Source organism: Pangasianodon hypophthalmus, chromosome 26 (assembly GCF_027358585.1).
Source record: "Pangasianodon hypophthalmus isolate fPanHyp1 chromosome 26, fPanHyp1.pri, whole genome shotgun sequence".
Lineage (NCBI taxonomy): Eukaryota > Metazoa > Chordata > Actinopteri > Siluriformes > Pangasiidae > Pangasianodon > Pangasianodon hypophthalmus.
In genome coordinates this window covers 14,217,510-14,233,904 of record NC_069735.1, presented here as the reverse complement: position 1 = coordinate 14,233,904, position 16,395 = coordinate 14,217,510, and the positions used below count along the sequence as shown (strand labels likewise).

The following is a 16,395-nucleotide window of genomic DNA, read 5'->3' as shown; positions in this document are numbered from 1 at the left end:
TTTATCATGACTTAGCTTTCAATCATTATTATATGTAACATAGGTATTTTTAGGCACTTTAGCAAAAGTACAGTAGAGTACTTTATAGTAACACAGAGTAAAAAAGGCCAGTGCTGAAGTAGTAACCTTACACCAACCTTACCAGAAACAAACTAAACTTTTTTGTAATAAAAATAATGTTAAAATATAGCGGCAAGCAGCAATCACTGGGGGTCCAAGCATTCTTTGCGAAAATGTCCACCACACAAATTCATCCCATGAAATTTCACTCCCATTCATTTCCAATGGAGAGTAGCACCTTACGGTTCCATTACACGTTTTACACACACACACACACACACACACACACCTGAAATGAACTCTGCTGGCTAATGTCTGTTTGTTTGATGTCTGTGGACATTTATCAGCCTGTATATGTGGATTAGTAAATGCTAACTCTACTGCTAATGTAGTGTGATAATGCGTTTAGAGAGTGTAGGCAGGTTAATGCTTGGTGTGTACAACAGGATGTACCCATGAAGTACCCACAACCTTAGAAGTAAATGCTTTTATGGTTAAACATCCTTTGAATGGCTTAGACTGGTGACCTAGTTTTGTATTTGAGTCAGCTGTGTTACCTCAGAGCTAAACTCACCTCAGCTACAGACTCTAGGTGCTAATTATTTAGATCCTGAAAATCATTTTGATTGTTGGTAGCTTTTTTTTTTTTTTGCTGCTAAATACATTACTGAGGACAATGAAACAAATCAAGACTCAGATACTGAAATCAGATAACACTCAGGTCTACCTATGACAAATGAAAACTACTTTGCTAGCCTTTAGCTAGCAGGGTCGCTAGTAGTGATAGGAGGAGAGGATCTTAAAGGGTTTTCTGTGTGTGAATTTAATTATAGGTCTCATTTGTAAGTATGACTTATGAATGTTTAAGTGCAAGCTTTATATCTGCTACTGTAGCATAGTTAGATTGGTTAGCAATTAACTATGCTACAGTAACGATAAAATATAGCGGCAAGCAGCAATCAGTGGGGGTCCATGCATTCTTTGCGAAAAGTAGATGTCCACTACACACAAATTCATCGCCTGAAATTTCGCTCCCATTCATTTCCAATGGAGAGTAGCAAAAAAATGTGCAGGGATTGTGGCGAGAACTTTAGTCATGATGAGAAAATTAGAAGTGGTATCCACATTGAGGTGATCAACTGGACAAAAGACGTCTTTCTATTGTCTGTACGCTATTGCATCCATTTGCATCGTACTGCCTACATATACCTCCGTCTGGACAACAGGGACCAAAGTAAAATTTAAGAACAGCCACAATCCTCTTCTTTCTGCAATGCATGTTGCAGGAGGTTTTGTGCGTTTCATCTCTGTATTTATAGATGAGTGCTTTTTTTAAATGGCACATTTGAGCGGGTATCGCATGTTAGTGAAAGTCTAGCATACTTCACAAAATTATTTAACTCAGAATGCCTTTTTAGAACCAGGTTTATGAGAGTAGCCGGCTTCAATAAGAAGATAATTTGATTGAAATCCATGATTTCGTGATAATCAGGTTTATTCACATTCTGCATATTAGACATACATCCTCCATCTTCAACAGCAAGTGTCACACACACACACACACACACACACACACACACACACACACACACCAGTGTATTGTGCATTACTGCTATCTACTGATTTTGAATGGTGAAGTGTCTAAAATTGCTCCACTTTGCTTCCTTGAAATCTAAGTTTAAAATTAATCGATTAAAATAATTTTGTCTAGCCCTTACTTAATATGGAAGATTATTTCCAGTTTTGTAATCCCTTAATTGTTCGGTCTTCAATCTTTTCTGTTATGTAACTACAACTGTAACAAACGGCTCTCGAAGCATTATATGGATCCATATGCAAAAGTTTATTGGCAAACAAGGCAGGGTCTGGGTCAAACACAGAAAATCCTCACGTATCACACAAATCCAAAACACAATCTAAAACATGGGGAAAAGGCAAAGCTAGGTTAAAATACAGATGGTCAAACACATCCAAAATGACTAGACAAAGGTCATTCACAGGTAATCTATCCAACAATACACAGCTCAGAGCTCACAAGAATGACAGGCAAAGTGTAAAGCATTGACACAATGGTTCAATGGTTCGTATTTATGCAGTGCAAGCAAGAAATACGTGTGACAAAAGAAAAAGACAGTCAAAATTTGTGCGAGGGCTAGATGTTCCAATAACATATTATTGTACCAATTAATTAAATTCATTTTAATTTTCATAAACAAATAATTTTTGTGCTGACCTATAAGCATAATAGTTGGAATAAATTGCTAATTAATATAAAACTAAATCTACATTCCAAAATTAGCTTAATAACAATATTTTATTAGTTTCTCAAAACTAATAAAAATAAATACGGAAATGCTAACAACAAAAAAGTACACTTGAACAAACATAAACCTCTATATATATAAAATATAAACCCTTTCTTCACTGGCTTGTAGAAAGGTATTTGCCCCATTTTGTTCTGTACGTTTTGTTTACAAAAGGTATTAATGAAACATACAGGATTATAAAATGTGCTAAAAAAAAAAAGAAAGACTCTTTTCTGTATACATTGTACTTTATAAGGTGTGGGACAGAATATGTATAATTTATAATTTTTAATATATGTACGATTATAATATATATGTATACCAATGTCATTTCAGATTTTATTATTGTATCCTATTAGATGTGAGAGGCCACAGTGTACAGTGCTTACACATGCTGGTTTCCGAGTTTATGTCTTGTACAGTAAAAGGGCCACGATCATTGCAGCAACCTGTAAAAGGAGACAAAAGACAATATAAGCATTAAATGTAGTATACAGACAAATATCTATGTAAGACCCCTTACATTTGGCATGTTTGGGCTGGATGACCATGGGAGTCAAGAAATAACCCTGGCAGTCACATCCATCATGTGGCTTTGTGCCAAATTTGGGAAAGGACACAGTGCTACATTCGTCTCTCATCCAGCGCTGTGTACATTAGTTTTCTGTGAAAATACTCATCTGAAAATGGGCCCAATATGGTGTTAAGGTTACCTCTATAGCAGCAACACAAATAGCCACGCCCCCTAGCAAAGCAGAGTTCTTCTTCACCAACTTCACCACAACATTGAAACAGCCTTCCACGTGCTGCAAAGAAAATGACATGACAATAAAGATGCATACATTTTGCCCAACCTAAATTATATCTCTAAGAGGTCTAATCCTGAACTAGGATCAGCAGTTTTAGGAGCAGGAAAAGCCTTGAAATTGTTTGTGGTAAATATAAAGGTTATAGCGTATGAATAGGGTTGTGATTGGACTGCAGGAGTGGACTCAGTACCGCTAAAGCTGCGTTTCCAGAATAACACTTTTCAGATGGTAGAGCAGGTGTAGAGCAGCAGAAGTGGGGGTACTCCGAAGTGCGGTTTACAAACAGGGAGCCAGTGAAGTCAGTGTAGTTGTTGTATCCACAGCATTTCATCTACAAGAGCATTCACACACACCTCAAAATTCTGGCACTTTAGTTTGAGAATCAACAATAATACCATTATATAATACAATAATACTCTATTAGCCATTATATTGTTTGTTGAATTAAGAGAAGCACTCTAGCCTGGGACATCATGCTCATTCAGGCAGATTAGAAACTAGTTTTATCCATTTGTAGCTACTAATCAGAGGTAGTAGAAGTAAAACTTTCCTTAAGTAAAAGAGCAAATACTCCTTTAATAGATACGTGGGGTAAAAATGACACACAGCTCACTAGAATTAAAGCACAAAAGTACAATCTCTAAAGCTAATTTTTAAGGAAAGCCTCAGTTCACACACTGAACACTGATTTTGGTTACGTGATTGTAAATTAGTCCCATTTCTCCAAGGAACCAAAGAATTAAACCTATTTAAGGACAGCTAATTTTTTTTGATAAATATAAACTAGCTAGCATGCTAATAGCGAGCTTTCACACCACAAATTGGCTAAAGCTAAATGCAAAATGTAGATATTTTTGGACATTTATCAGCCTGTATATGTGGATTAGTAAATGCTAACTCTACTGCTAATGTAGTGTGATAATGCGTTTAGAGAGTGTAGGCAGGTTAATGCTTGGTGTGTACAACAGGATGTACCCATGAAGTACCCACAACCTTAGAAGTAAATGCTTTTATGGTTAAACATCCTTTGAATGGCTTAGACTGGTGACCTAGTTTTGTATTTGAGTCAGCTGTGTTACCTCAGAGCTAAACTCACCTCAGCTACAGACTCTAGGTGCTAATTATTTAGATCCTGAAAATCATTTTGATTGTTGGTAGCTTTTTTTTTTTTTTGCTGCTAAATACATTACTGAGGACAATGAAACAAATCAAGACTCAGATACTGAAATCAGATAACACTCAGGTCTACCTATGACAAATGAAAACTACTTTGCTAGCCTTTAGCTAGCAGGGTCGCTAGTAGTGATAGGAGGAGAGGATCTTAAAGGGTTTTCTGTGTGTGAATTTAATTATAGGTCTCACTTGTAAGTATGACTTAAGAATGTTTAAGTGCAAGCTTTATGTCTGTTACTGTAGCATAGTTAGATTGGTTAGCATAGTTCAGCATTAGCCATATTAGTTACACATCTTAATTACAGTTGCTGTGTGAAATAGTAAAAAGTTTGGGCTCCCTCAAATGCATGTGAAAATGCATGTGTAATCCTGCTGATGATAATAATATCAACTAGTCAAATTCATCCATACAGCACAAATGCTCCAGCCTGAAACAAAACAGTGAAATGTGATGTACCAGACTCATTGTCTCATTCCACGCAATAGTGATGATGTCGTTTTGACCGTAGTTCTCCCTGATGCTCTTAGCAACATTTTGACGAATTGTATCCAGCAATTTCTCTACCTGAGGAAACAAAGTAAGCAATGTTTCTGTGATTTGTTACAACAAACACACCCTCATTTCAAATTTGCTTTTTTTAATCTGTAGCTGGCATGGTGTACTCTTTCAGAATGTGTTTTTCCGTTATGCTTGTCACTGTATGTGGTAATTAACCACTCATACTTGTTTAAAAAGGGAAGTTCATTTCTTTCTTTCTGTCTTTGCTAAGAGGCCCTTTTGGGTTTCTTAACTGTCTAAGGTCTAATGTTAAAGTGCAAAAAACTAAAGTGCAAAAAAAAAAAAAAAAACATGAAATGTGATTCTGAGGTCAACAGTGATGACACACTTTGACCTAGAACAATTTCACCTACAAATGTGAAATCAGTACAGTTAAAACAAATTGTTAAGAAAGGAAGGAAGTAGACATAATGGAAGATTGCGACATGAAGTGGAATGTAAAAAAAAAAAAAAGCTTTACAGTAACTGATACTTAGATAGCAGAACTTTCTTGAAATATGATGAAGATATATTTATAAAAATGAACCTGCTATAAAATGTTATTCTGTTGCATATCCCAGTTCATGTTCATGCATTTTTCTAAAAAAAAAAAAAAAAAAAAAAGACCCAAATCATAAGTAAATTATTATTTTTTTAAGACAAAGTATATGGTACAGCATGGGATCTAGAGTAGAGGTGTGCATCTTCTAGAATCCCGATGGCTCCAGCATAAAAGCTGCGAGAGCAGATGGTCAGATATGAAGCTCATGGGACAAAGAAAGGCCACCTGAGAACGTAGGCAATTTTGGGTAATATTGTAGACAGCTGCAACTAAAAATAATAACTTGGATTTGGTTAGAATTCTTTCATAAGAAGGTGATACTGGGATTAAAATCTGTCCAGCACAGATACTGGGGACCAGTGACCTAGATACAGTTTTCAAGGCTGCCTGGGTATCATACTGTATGCTTAGGTGTACACAATAATCTACTGTATATTCAGGAGCATTGCTCTTACCTTAGGCTGGTAAAGCAGAGTGACTACTGCTGCAACCACCTCCACGACAAACACAATGAGGATGATGATGAAAAACTGTAAGGACGTGTGAAATTGAATATAAACACCAAAACAGAGTCAGTGAAGCACATGCGTTCTTGAAGGAATACTTTGGTGAACAAAAAAAAAAATACTTCCATACCCCAAATGTAGTCGATCAGCCAAGATGCGTTCTATTTAGTGTCGCACAGAAACAAAAATATAATGTATAGAAATGAACAAAAGTTTTCTAGGTAGCTGAATACTGGAATATTATCAGGGCAGCCATCTTAGACAGCTGGTTATCACGTCCTTCCTTAGAGCAGTTTGAACTTTGAGCTACAGATGGTTTGTTTAAAATTTCAATTACATAACACAATGATGCCGTTTGAAGTAAAAATAAATGAAGTACAAAATTTGGCTTTATATATCTTGAAGAGATTGTGGTTGAGGTAGAGTTGTTAGCTTCATTAGCCTTGTAGCTCCAGTGCCAAACATCAGACACTAAACATGTCCTGGCTATCTGAGTACATTTGGGGTAAGAAGCAGATTTTTCACAGAAAACGGTGACTAAAAACCAAGGTCAGAGGTCACTCACGATCATGAGCATGCACTTATTCTCGCAACAGGCTCCGCAGCAGCCCAGGAAGCCCAGGAAGGCGATTATGGCCCCAACAGCGATCAGCAGATAGCCAGCATTAGCCAGGGGTGCGAAGTCTGCGGAAATGTCTTTAAATTTATCCAGCACTCCAAGTACATGCCTTCGGCTAATTTCGACCAAAACTCCGATGATCACAGTTGCACCTCCTGCTAACTGGAGACGTAGAGAGAAATAATACGGTAAGAAAAAAAATCCAAATTAGAATGCAGAAGTGAAAGAGAGAAGAACTATAGGATGCCGTAATTCTAGCTGGGGAACTGTGGAGTTATAGGAAGCAGTGAGGGAGTAAAACCAAGAAAAAGCACCAAGAAAATGTAAACAAAAGTAGGCTACTGTTTACTTTCTCAACATCGAGCTAATAGAAATGGACTTAATTGGGGTTATATATCATGAATCTACACAAAATATAATGATACTGAAAATTAATATAGAAAAAAAACACTCTGACTACATAAGTATTCACCTCCAATGCTGTGAAACTCCTAAATTACTTCTGGTGCAGCCACTTGCCATCATATAATTAACTTAAAGTATTGCACATATGTCACATGACCTCATACAATATAAATTGCACATATGTCACATGATCTCATACAATATAAATACACCTGTTCCTAGAAGAACCTAGAGTTTGTTAGAAAACATACCTAAAGAAACAGCATCATAAATACCAAGCAGGTATGAAAACCGTCAAAGTTCTAGAAAAGTATCAATCAGGGTTTGGTTATAAAAATAAAAAAAAAAAAGAATTCAAACTTTGAACATCCCACAGAGCACAATTAAACTAATTATGAGGAGGCCATGTACCAAATGTCAGTGACCACGTAAGGAGCGGGAGCATCAGTATCAGTTAGAGAAGCAACCAAGATGCCAAGGAAAACTCTGAAGGAGCTAGAGAGAACCAAAGCTCAGATGGAAGTATCTGTTTACAGCCTGGACACAAAGCTGGACATTATGGAAGCGTGCTGAGCCGTATGATATCTTGTATGGAGTTAGCAAAAAGACAAATTGGAGGTGGAGCAAATGTGTTGAAAGATGTTCTCTAGTCTAATGAAACGAATTTATCATAAACCCAGAATGCACTATCCACACTGTGAAGCATGGTGGTGGTAGCATCATGTTCTGTGGATGCTTTTCATCAGAAAAGTATTGGGAAACTGCTCAGGATTAAGGGCAAGATGAAGTCAAATACAGGGCAATCCTAGAAGAAGACCTGTTCCACTGGGCAAGAGACTTCCAACAGGACAACAACCCTAAGCATACCAAAACCCTTAGTATGATTGAGAATCTGTGGCACGAATTGCTGTTTACCAATGGTCTCCGTCTAAAAAAAAAACAAGTTTCAGCAATTCGGCCAAGAAGAATGGACAAAAATATCAGGATCCAAGGATGTGTACAGCTGATAGACATATTCCAGAAGACGTGCCGCTGTAATTGCAGCCAAGGTTCTACAGGAGGGGACTCTTTAATCTGTTTAAATGTTTTTTATATTATTTGTTACACAGTAAAAAAAATAGCATCTTCAGATGTTAGACATATTGTGCAAATCAAATGGTAACAATTCCAGTTAAGTCGATTCCGAGTTGTAACACTATAAAATGTTCAAAAGTTAAAAAAGGGTGAATATTTAAGCAGGTCACAGTAGGTCTAGTGAATGACCCAAGACATGTACAATGGGGTCCAAAAGTCTGAGACCACTAGAGAAACTGCTTCTATTTTACAAGCGTTACAATTTTAATACAAAAGGTTTAATGACAAATGATATTATCAGCAATAACTTGAGAGAAAAGTACAATTTTATAGAATATTCGCGTGAGTTATAAAATTTCTTTGTATTTGGTATGTCCCTTTTGCTTTAATGATAGTTTGCACTCGAGCTGGCATGGACGCCACAAGTTTGTGTAAAACGTGATGATTCAAATGATTTTCGATCGAAACCAAATGTATGGTATATCTAGCAAATCCAGGTAGGGTAACTAGCATGAGACTGACTGTCTGTGCAGTTGATTACACTTGAATATTTACATGTATTTTTTAACAAAGATTAAATTAGAAATCTTTCTCTGCACCACACCATAAAAACAGCTGTTCATGTAAACCAAGGTTTCAGAAACCTTGCTCATTCTAACCCCAGGTTATGACTGAAAATGGTTTATATGTTTAATATTTGACAAAATTATATTTTCCTGTTTTGGAGAAAATGTGGTGTAGAAATCAGCCTACTACACATTTGCTCCAACCACTTTTTTTCAGTTTCACTGTTAGTATACTCACTGCGGTTTACCTAGGGCAGTATATTAATCAACTAGACAGTCTCACTTCTTAAAGTATAGTAAGTATAAACACACTTGGGTCTGAACTAATATTAATACACCTTAAATACTAAAACAATTAATGCTATATATTTGTACTAATGATCATCATTAAAAAACAACATGTTTATTTAAAAAAAGGTAACTTACAAAGATCGCACTGTTGAAGATGACCATAAGTATCTTCAGGATCCCTTTGCAAGCCATCTTGCCAGTTTTTTTTTTAGTTTTCCTGAAAACCACGTATAAATCGGACAAACTGTCTGTTGCTTAAAGCATGTACTGCAAACCCAACTGTGAAAGGAAGTGAGCTACCACAGTTCGTCATAACACTGTGTCAAGCCTTCTGCATTTGCACAACCAAGAAGATCAGATGTGATATATTCTAGTTCCCCTGAGCTCAATCCTTCCTGTATGTTTTCAAGAAAAAGTTAATATTATAACTGAGATTATGACATGGAACACAATGCAATACAAACATTACTCAGATGTTAAATCAGTTAAGCATTTAAAAATTATATTCATAAAAAATAGATTTGGAAAAAGGAAAAAAAAAATGCAGGAGAATTTAAAATCAGTCGTTTGATTTCATCATCAACAGTGATGGTTTTAAATGGTGCAGATTTTATAAAACATGAGCCATGCTCATCATTTTAACATGTAGGGCAGTTATATTATTACAAATAGGCTATTATTTAATAAAGGAAGTCTATGAAAATGCAAGTAATATAAAAAGAAATGTAGTTTAGTCTTTAGAGAACTGATCGAGTAATCATTTATTATTATATCATCGTCAATTCACCGAATCCAAAGGTGTATCGAGGTTTTACATCAACTCTGACATCTTGTGATAAGTAAATCCATCAGCTGTACATGATATTTGTTATGTTGAGGAGTTAGAGCAGTTAAATGATGTGTTAGATGGTGCTGTGTATTCTCTGCTGGACACAAACCTGAATTGCAGGTTCAACTGAAGACTGCAGACAGAAATTTCAGGATAAACACATAAACAAAAAAAAACTTTTAAAATTAGGACTGACAACTTTAATGCAGCTATTAAGTAAAGCCTATCTTTTTTTTTTTATTGTGTATGCACCATTACCTGTTAATTTATTGTAATGCTTTCTGCAGCTTTCATTAGCAGCAGAGCAACGCACAGTGGGCACAGATTCACTGAAACTGGACAGTTGAAGATCATGCAGTGTTTTTCAAACCTTCAGCTGTCCAGTTTGAGGGATCCTGTGCCCACTGTAGCCTCAGATTTCTTGGTTTTGGCTGATAGGTATGAAACCTGATGTGATCTTCTGCTGTTGTAGCCCATTGTGAGACGCTTTTCTGTGCACCATGATTGTAAAGAGTGTTTTTTTTGAGTTAGCTCAAAACAAGTCTGGTCATTCTCAGGCCTCTCTCATTAACAAGGCATTTCTGCCCACAGAACTGCTGCACCCACACTATTCGCACCAACCTCTAGCGACTACTGGGTGTGAAAATGTCAGGAGGTTTGTGAAGGAGCCACTTTCTATAGTGAAGTGAAGTGTAGCCAAGTATGGTGACCCATACTCGGAATTTGTGCTCTGCATTTAACCCATCCAAGTGCGCACACACACACAGTAGTGAACACACACACACACCCCGAGCAGTGGGCAGCCTCTTTTGCTGCGGCGCCCGGGGAGCAGTTGGGGGTTCGGGGCCTTGCTCAAGGGTCTCACCTCAGTCGTGGTATTGAGGGTGAGAGAGCGCTGGTCATTCACTCCCCCCACCTACAATCCCTGCTGGACCTGAGACTCGAACCCACGACCTTCAGGTTACAAGTCCGAGACTCTAACCATTAGGCCCCCAAGAAATACTGAAATACTCAGAATCACTGAGCTCACATTTTCCCCCTGTTTGATGTGAACATTAACTGAAGCTCTTGACCTGTATCTGTATGATTTCATGCATTGCTCTGCCGCCACATGATTGGCTGATTGTAAAATTGTATGAATGGGCATGTGTACAGGTGTTCTGTAGTAGAGATCCACAGGATGGTGCTGTTGCATTGATATTAAAATTACGTTGCAGTCATGTCAAACCACAAGACATGAGGTGACAAAAGTACAGGGTGGGAGAAGCAGAAGTAGAAACGGGGAAGCGAGATTATGAAATAGAGATGCAAACGGATGAGACAAGATCAAATGTCGTGCAGGTAAAATTTGCACTTTCACCCTTTCTGTCTAAAACACTTCTATTGTGTGCTGATGTGAGTTAATGCTGTGTACGCCAGCACCACCAGGCACACCTGACTTTGTATGTGGTAAAAAGCGGTTCTTCATGGCGTGCTGCGTCTTCCAAATCATCTGTATTCTTATCATCCACCTGTGGCTCTCACCCCTAATCAGCAGTAACACAAACGGTAAGTCAGGATCTTAACCTACATCATTTATTACATCAAATCCTTTTTTTATTTACATCATACTGAATTTCTGTGGCATCATGCACCCACTTGGCAAATTACCTTACTAAGCTTTAATCGGATTAGAAGCATTGTAATTAATGAAGTATGAAAATCCACAGCTTTAATTGTGGACACAAAATGAGATACTGCTCTAAAATGGATCATCTTCATCAGTGAATGATTATTCGCTCACCTCTCTGTTATGTGAGCGAGGTTTCCTACTGCTCTGGTGGTTAATACTGTATGTATAACTCGAAGCCTTATTTTTATGAAGAACAGTGGTAGTCAAACTTTTTTTTGGCAGAACCCTCCATACATTCTGTATATACATATATGTGGCACAAAAGGGCCTAAGATAAGATAAGATAAGATGATATAAGATAAAATAAGATAAGATAAGATAAGATCAACTTTATTCCTTGCAATGGAACATTTTGTGGCAACCTACTTGAGACAATACAAACAATGATGTACTGTATGTTATAGATTTGATGCCACTGGACTGACGTAAATCCATATTGTAAACAGATGCTGTTGCGTTTTCTTGTCTTGGTTGTTTCTGTTGCCTTCTTTAGTCATGTCCGTAGTCTGTATATAATATGCCTTCTGCATGTTCTCTAGTAAATAACAGCAATGCATTGACCTGTGTATATTTTAAAGGCTTCTATGAATAATAGAATTGTATATACATAAATTTTATTAGAAAGTCTACATAAAAAATACTTAAAATACATTCTGCAAGTTCCGCCAGAATTTCCCTAAGGGTGGCTTGTCCCATAGTTCGATTACACCTGCTGTTGAATAGTCTAAACAATGCTGATATGGTGTCATATATGTAATATACAGAATGTAATTTATGTTAAAGAAAATTTCTGGCAAAATAACTATGACGTAAACATGGAATCTTGTACGTCGGTAGTGAAATGTGCCTGGCTAACAAGATTGTGTTTAAAGTGCTACTTGAACAGTATAGCTTGTTGTCTCTTATTTACCACTGAAACAAAAGTCACATAACTATATATATATATAGTATAGTTATAATATATATAGTTATATAATATATATATAACTATATATATTATAACTATACTATATAACTAAACAATATAACACAATTAATCATATGTCTTTTTTTTAACCCTTGTTTTTATGCTAATATAAAACCCCCCTCTGTGTTCCCCTAAGAAAAATCTCAATTTCTCAGAAGTTTTGAAACCTTTCCCCCTTTCTGATGTAATTTTACACTAAAGCAATGTCTTGTAAACAGGATGTGCCCCTTCAGCTCAAGATAGAGGAGGTGGGGGGCTCACCTTCATCCCATCACCCACCCACAGTGAAACACACACACCCACTAAAAGATATTTCACTAAAATGTGTAATTTTTGAGATACTAGTAGAAAGTGAATTTCCACTTATTTTTGTGTGGGGGTGAGATGATGAGATGATGATTCAAGGTTCAGTTGCATTTTTTATCATCTTTCAGTTCCCGTCTGTCCAGACCATTCTTAGAAAAAAAAGGGGTTAAATTGAAAAGCTTCCTTTTGTGGTTCTAAGGGAGAACCCTATCCTTTAATGGGTCTAGGGAGAACCCTACAATAGTGTGTTTCCCTGTGAAAAAAGGTTCCAAGCAAAATAAAGAACTCTGAAGAACTGTGTACTTTGGCATTTCCCATATTTAAGTCATTCTTTTTCATTGTGCTTTTTAGAAAGTGATCTGGACTGTATCCCTTCTATCATGGTGCCACGGAACACAGTGTGGAAAGCTCCTGTAATGAAGTCCCTGACGATCAACTGTACTGTAGACAGTGAATCACACTGTTGGAAGAACATAAATGTCACATGGTGTAGAATTGATGATAAGAATGAATGCAGAGCTTTGAACCGCTCCAATTACACCACAAACGAATGGGAAAAAGTTAACAAAAATAAAAGATTGTTGTTCCTGATTTTCCATAACATATCCATGAAGGATGCAGGTCTTTACAGATGTAGAATAAATTCACCGACACCCACTGTCAGCCATTCTATCAATGTCACTGTGACAGGTAAACACATCACACTTCACATCACACACAGCTTTCGTATCAACACTGATAACACAAATATACGGTATGTCATGTGCTACGAGTGAGTAATTTGACACAGGGTTGTCTTTTTCTGATAGATCTTTCTCCCAGAATTTTTTGCCATGAAATAAAACTCACAAACATTTCTCAGTTCATATATATGTATTTATTTCTAATATTTCCAATTCTAGACTATTTAACCTATTTGAACCTATTTCTTAAGGTTTTGACTTTTGACTGCCGGTGCAGATTTAGTGATCATATTATTCTTTCAGATTATGTTCCAGATTGTAACACTGACTCCAAAGTTGTAACCGTAGAAAACAATACAACAAGTAAGGACTGTTGTTTTTACATCTAATTTCATGAACAAACTCATGAGCATAGCATTGTGTTATATGTTTTTTGACCAGTATACTCATATTTAGCCTTTAAAAGAAAGCCTTGAATTGATTTAGCATAAGTGATTCACAACCAGCTAACTTCTGTTCATTAACTGCAGCAGTAATGAAGCACTGCTGATGAAGTACCTTCATAAAATGCTTCAAAATCTTTTTGTTTCAGACAGTTCAAATCCGATTGTTGCAAAAAAGGAACCGCTACAGCCCTACGTGTACATCTACAGTGGGATTGGTGTGCTGCTGCTCGTAGTGGTTGTTGTGTCTGTAATTGTCATCTGGTGTCGAGGTATGTGGATTTTTTTCCTCTGTTCTCTACCTACACAAAATAACATCCAGCAGTGCTCTGTACTGGACATGTACAAGAGTTTCAGTGACATGCATTTCTGTTCAATTTTAACAGGGCAGAAAAAATCAATTAAAGAAAAAATACATGAGAATCAGGTACAGTATGTATCTTTCTTACTTAACTAGCTTACTGATTAACAATGAAAATTTCTCCTGATCCAATCCAATTTACAGTCCACAGCAACTCCAGTGGCTGATCTTGCTCCACCCATATATAATCCCAGGGAGTCTCCACGTAGCAAAACCCAAACTCTTCCTGCCCAACTCAGTCCACCAACACCCTCTATCTATGACATCCCTCCTGTAAGAGTGACATCTCTAAGAGACCGATCATCAGCAGGAGGACATCCTGTAAATCGGGGATCACCGATTCGATGCCACAACCGTGACACTGTGGAAACGGAGGAAGACGAGAATCCTTTGATATATGCCACCCTAAATCATGGGGCTGTGCCACAGAGACCTGTTAGAGTTGCTCATGTACAGATTGAGGCATCAGAATATGCTGCCATTAAAGTCACTTAACTCTAAGTCCTAATGCTACAGAGAACTGACCAGAGGCCAGTTTTGTGTTTATTTCCCTAACTGTTAAAGTCTGGGCTCAGAACTTTACTTAAGGATTTTGCTGTAGGTCTATTGGTTGACTGCATAGGCAGCGTAGACCTATTTGTTGACTAAATTCTGTTTGTTCACAATATTCATACATCAGCTATATTGCTTGTGACAGCGTGCTCAGTGTGGAATGAGGGCTAGTTGTCACTGAAACCAATGTTCATACCAGCCGTAACTATGATCCATACCAAATAAGACCATGAGCCATACCAAGCGAGAATGTGATCAATACTAACCAGGACCGAACCAAGACTAAGGCCCATATCAACCAAGAACATGAGAATACCAACCTACGCAACACCAAGGCCTATACCAGCAGAGCACATGGAAAGGCCCAAGCCCATACCAACTGAGATCAAGACAAGCTTGAGATGCATACCAACTGAGATCAAGACAAGACCAAGATCCATACCAACTGAGATCAAGACCAAGACAAGACTAAGGCCCATACCAACCAAGACCAAGAAAAGATCCAGGCCCGTACTGACCAAGACCCATACCGAACAGGAACCAAGGCAGGACCAACACATAATTATCATTTCCCATGTTTAAGACTTATTGTCAAGACCAAGACAATATGCAACAAAATGTGATAAGACCAAGGTCAGGACACAGTGATCTCAAGAAAGCTCTTGGTCTTGAAACCAGTGTTGTAACTGGACAACTCTGGGTGTGATTGAGCACATAGAAAAGGGAACCAAAAACATGGATTTCCAAATATACTGAAATTATGTCTTGCTGTTTCAAAAATACATCTAAATACTATGTGAAATGGATGATCATGGTGAGGTTTATGTCCCACAGACTTGGCTTCAAGGGGACAAAAATACACAAAATAGTTGGTAATAAAGGAAAAAGCTTCCATTCCAAGCCTATTTCAGCTTCCAGTTTTCCAAAATGTTCACTGTTTGAAGCTTAATGAATATTTATTAATGACCTAAACATGGTTTGATACATGACTATATAGTTATAGGCTTATCTATATAATAGACCACTTGTAGTAAAGACAGTGTCTTAAAAAGCAAAGCTGTAGTATGTAGGTATAGAGCATTGTCTTTATGAATATTGATTTTATTTTTTTTCCCTTAATATAGCCAACTCCATGGCTTACAATATTCTTGCACTTTTGGATGGTTCTGAGAAAATGTGTTTTGTGATTTTTGGGTGCTTTGTTCATGAGAAATGGGACTGTTCAATATAAAGCTAAGTTTACCGCAGTGCTTCATGTTCTATCTCCGTGCGGTCTTTTTAGTGCACTAGGTATTGTCTTCAGATTTGTATACTTCTTTGTGGTGATGTTTTATTTTTTTTTGTCCTGAAAGTTATGTGTGGAATAATGATAAAGTTTTTGGTCCACTTTCCCACATCACCTGACTGACTACTTGCCCATCACAAGCATCTACCATGTAAAATGAACCTACACTGCTGTTGACAAAATGGGTCACTGCACACACTGTGCATTATTATGTGATGGACTGCAGGAATATCTGTGCGTGCATTTATCCACCATTTCTGAGAAAAGATCCCGATCAGTTGCATTCGATGGTATTTGGATACTGAATACTGATTCTCGATCAGCACCCTTCGCACCAGGTATATGCTTGAACAGATAATGTGATATAAACTTTGTAATTTGACTTGAA

The 16,395-nt window shown here is 37.2% G+C and overlaps 2 protein-coding genes across 3 annotated transcripts; one reads left to right on the top strand and one right to left on the bottom strand.

The window, feature by feature from the left end:
* Positions 1-1,879: 1,879 nt before the first annotated feature.
* On the bottom strand, positions 1,880-9,211 carry LOC113537316 (tetraspanin-1). The gene is made up of 7 exons (XM_034299977.2): positions 9,045-9,211; positions 6,520-6,735; positions 5,904-5,978; positions 4,806-4,913; positions 3,366-3,506; positions 3,080-3,172; positions 1,880-2,815 (listed from the first exon to the last, which is right to left on the bottom strand). The coding sequence occupies exons 1-7, from the start codon at positions 9,099-9,101 to the stop codon at positions 2,774-2,776; spliced, it is 732 nt and encodes a 243-aa protein (XP_034155868.1). The 5' UTR covers positions 9,102-9,211; the 3' UTR covers positions 1,880-2,773.
* A 1,757-nt stretch (positions 9,212-10,968) lies between these two features.
* Positions 10,969-15,627, top strand: LOC113537289 (B- and T-lymphocyte attenuator). Of its 2 annotated transcripts, XM_053229738.1 has the most exons (7): positions 10,969-11,079; positions 11,158-11,286; positions 13,035-13,373; positions 13,670-13,729; positions 13,959-14,081; positions 14,196-14,236; positions 14,315-15,627. In XM_053229738.1, exons 2-7 carry the CDS (start codon positions 11,205-11,207, stop codon positions 14,663-14,665), a joined length of 996 nt encoding a protein of 331 aa, XP_053085713.1. In that variant the 5' UTR covers positions 10,969-11,079; positions 11,158-11,204; the 3' UTR covers positions 14,666-15,627. The 2 variants fall into 2 exon arrangements, with proteins under 2 accessions (XP_053085713.1, XP_053085712.1); XM_053229737.1 differs by having other exon boundaries at positions 10,997-11,286.
* Positions 15,628-16,395: the final 768 nt, after the last annotated feature.

Excerpts from the sequence above, each read along its gene's own strand:
- LOC113537316 (XM_034299977.2), bottom strand. The coding sequence starts at position 9,101 with ATGGCTTGCAAAGGGATCCTGAAGATACTTATGGTCATCTTCAACAGT. Across the intron at positions 6,736-9,044 it reads TCTTCAACAGTGCGATCTTT|TTAGCAGGAGGTGCAACTGT; the intron begins GTAAGTTACCTT and ends CTACGTCTCCAG. Across the intron at positions 3,507-4,805 it reads GGAATGAGACAATGAGTCTG|ATGAAATGCTGTGGATACAA; the intron begins GTACATCACATT and ends ATGCTCTTGTAG.
- LOC113537289 (XM_053229737.1), top strand. The coding sequence starts at position 11,142 with ATGCTGTGTACGCCAGCACCACCAGGCACACCTGACTTTGTATGTGGT. Across the intron at positions 13,730-13,958 it reads CGTAGAAAACAATACAACAA|ACAGTTCAAATCCGATTGTT; the intron begins GTAAGGACTGTT and ends TTTTTGTTTCAG. Across the intron at positions 14,237-14,314 it reads AAAAAATACATGAGAATCAG|TCCACAGCAACTCCAGTGGC; the intron begins GTACAGTATGTA and ends TCCAATTTACAG.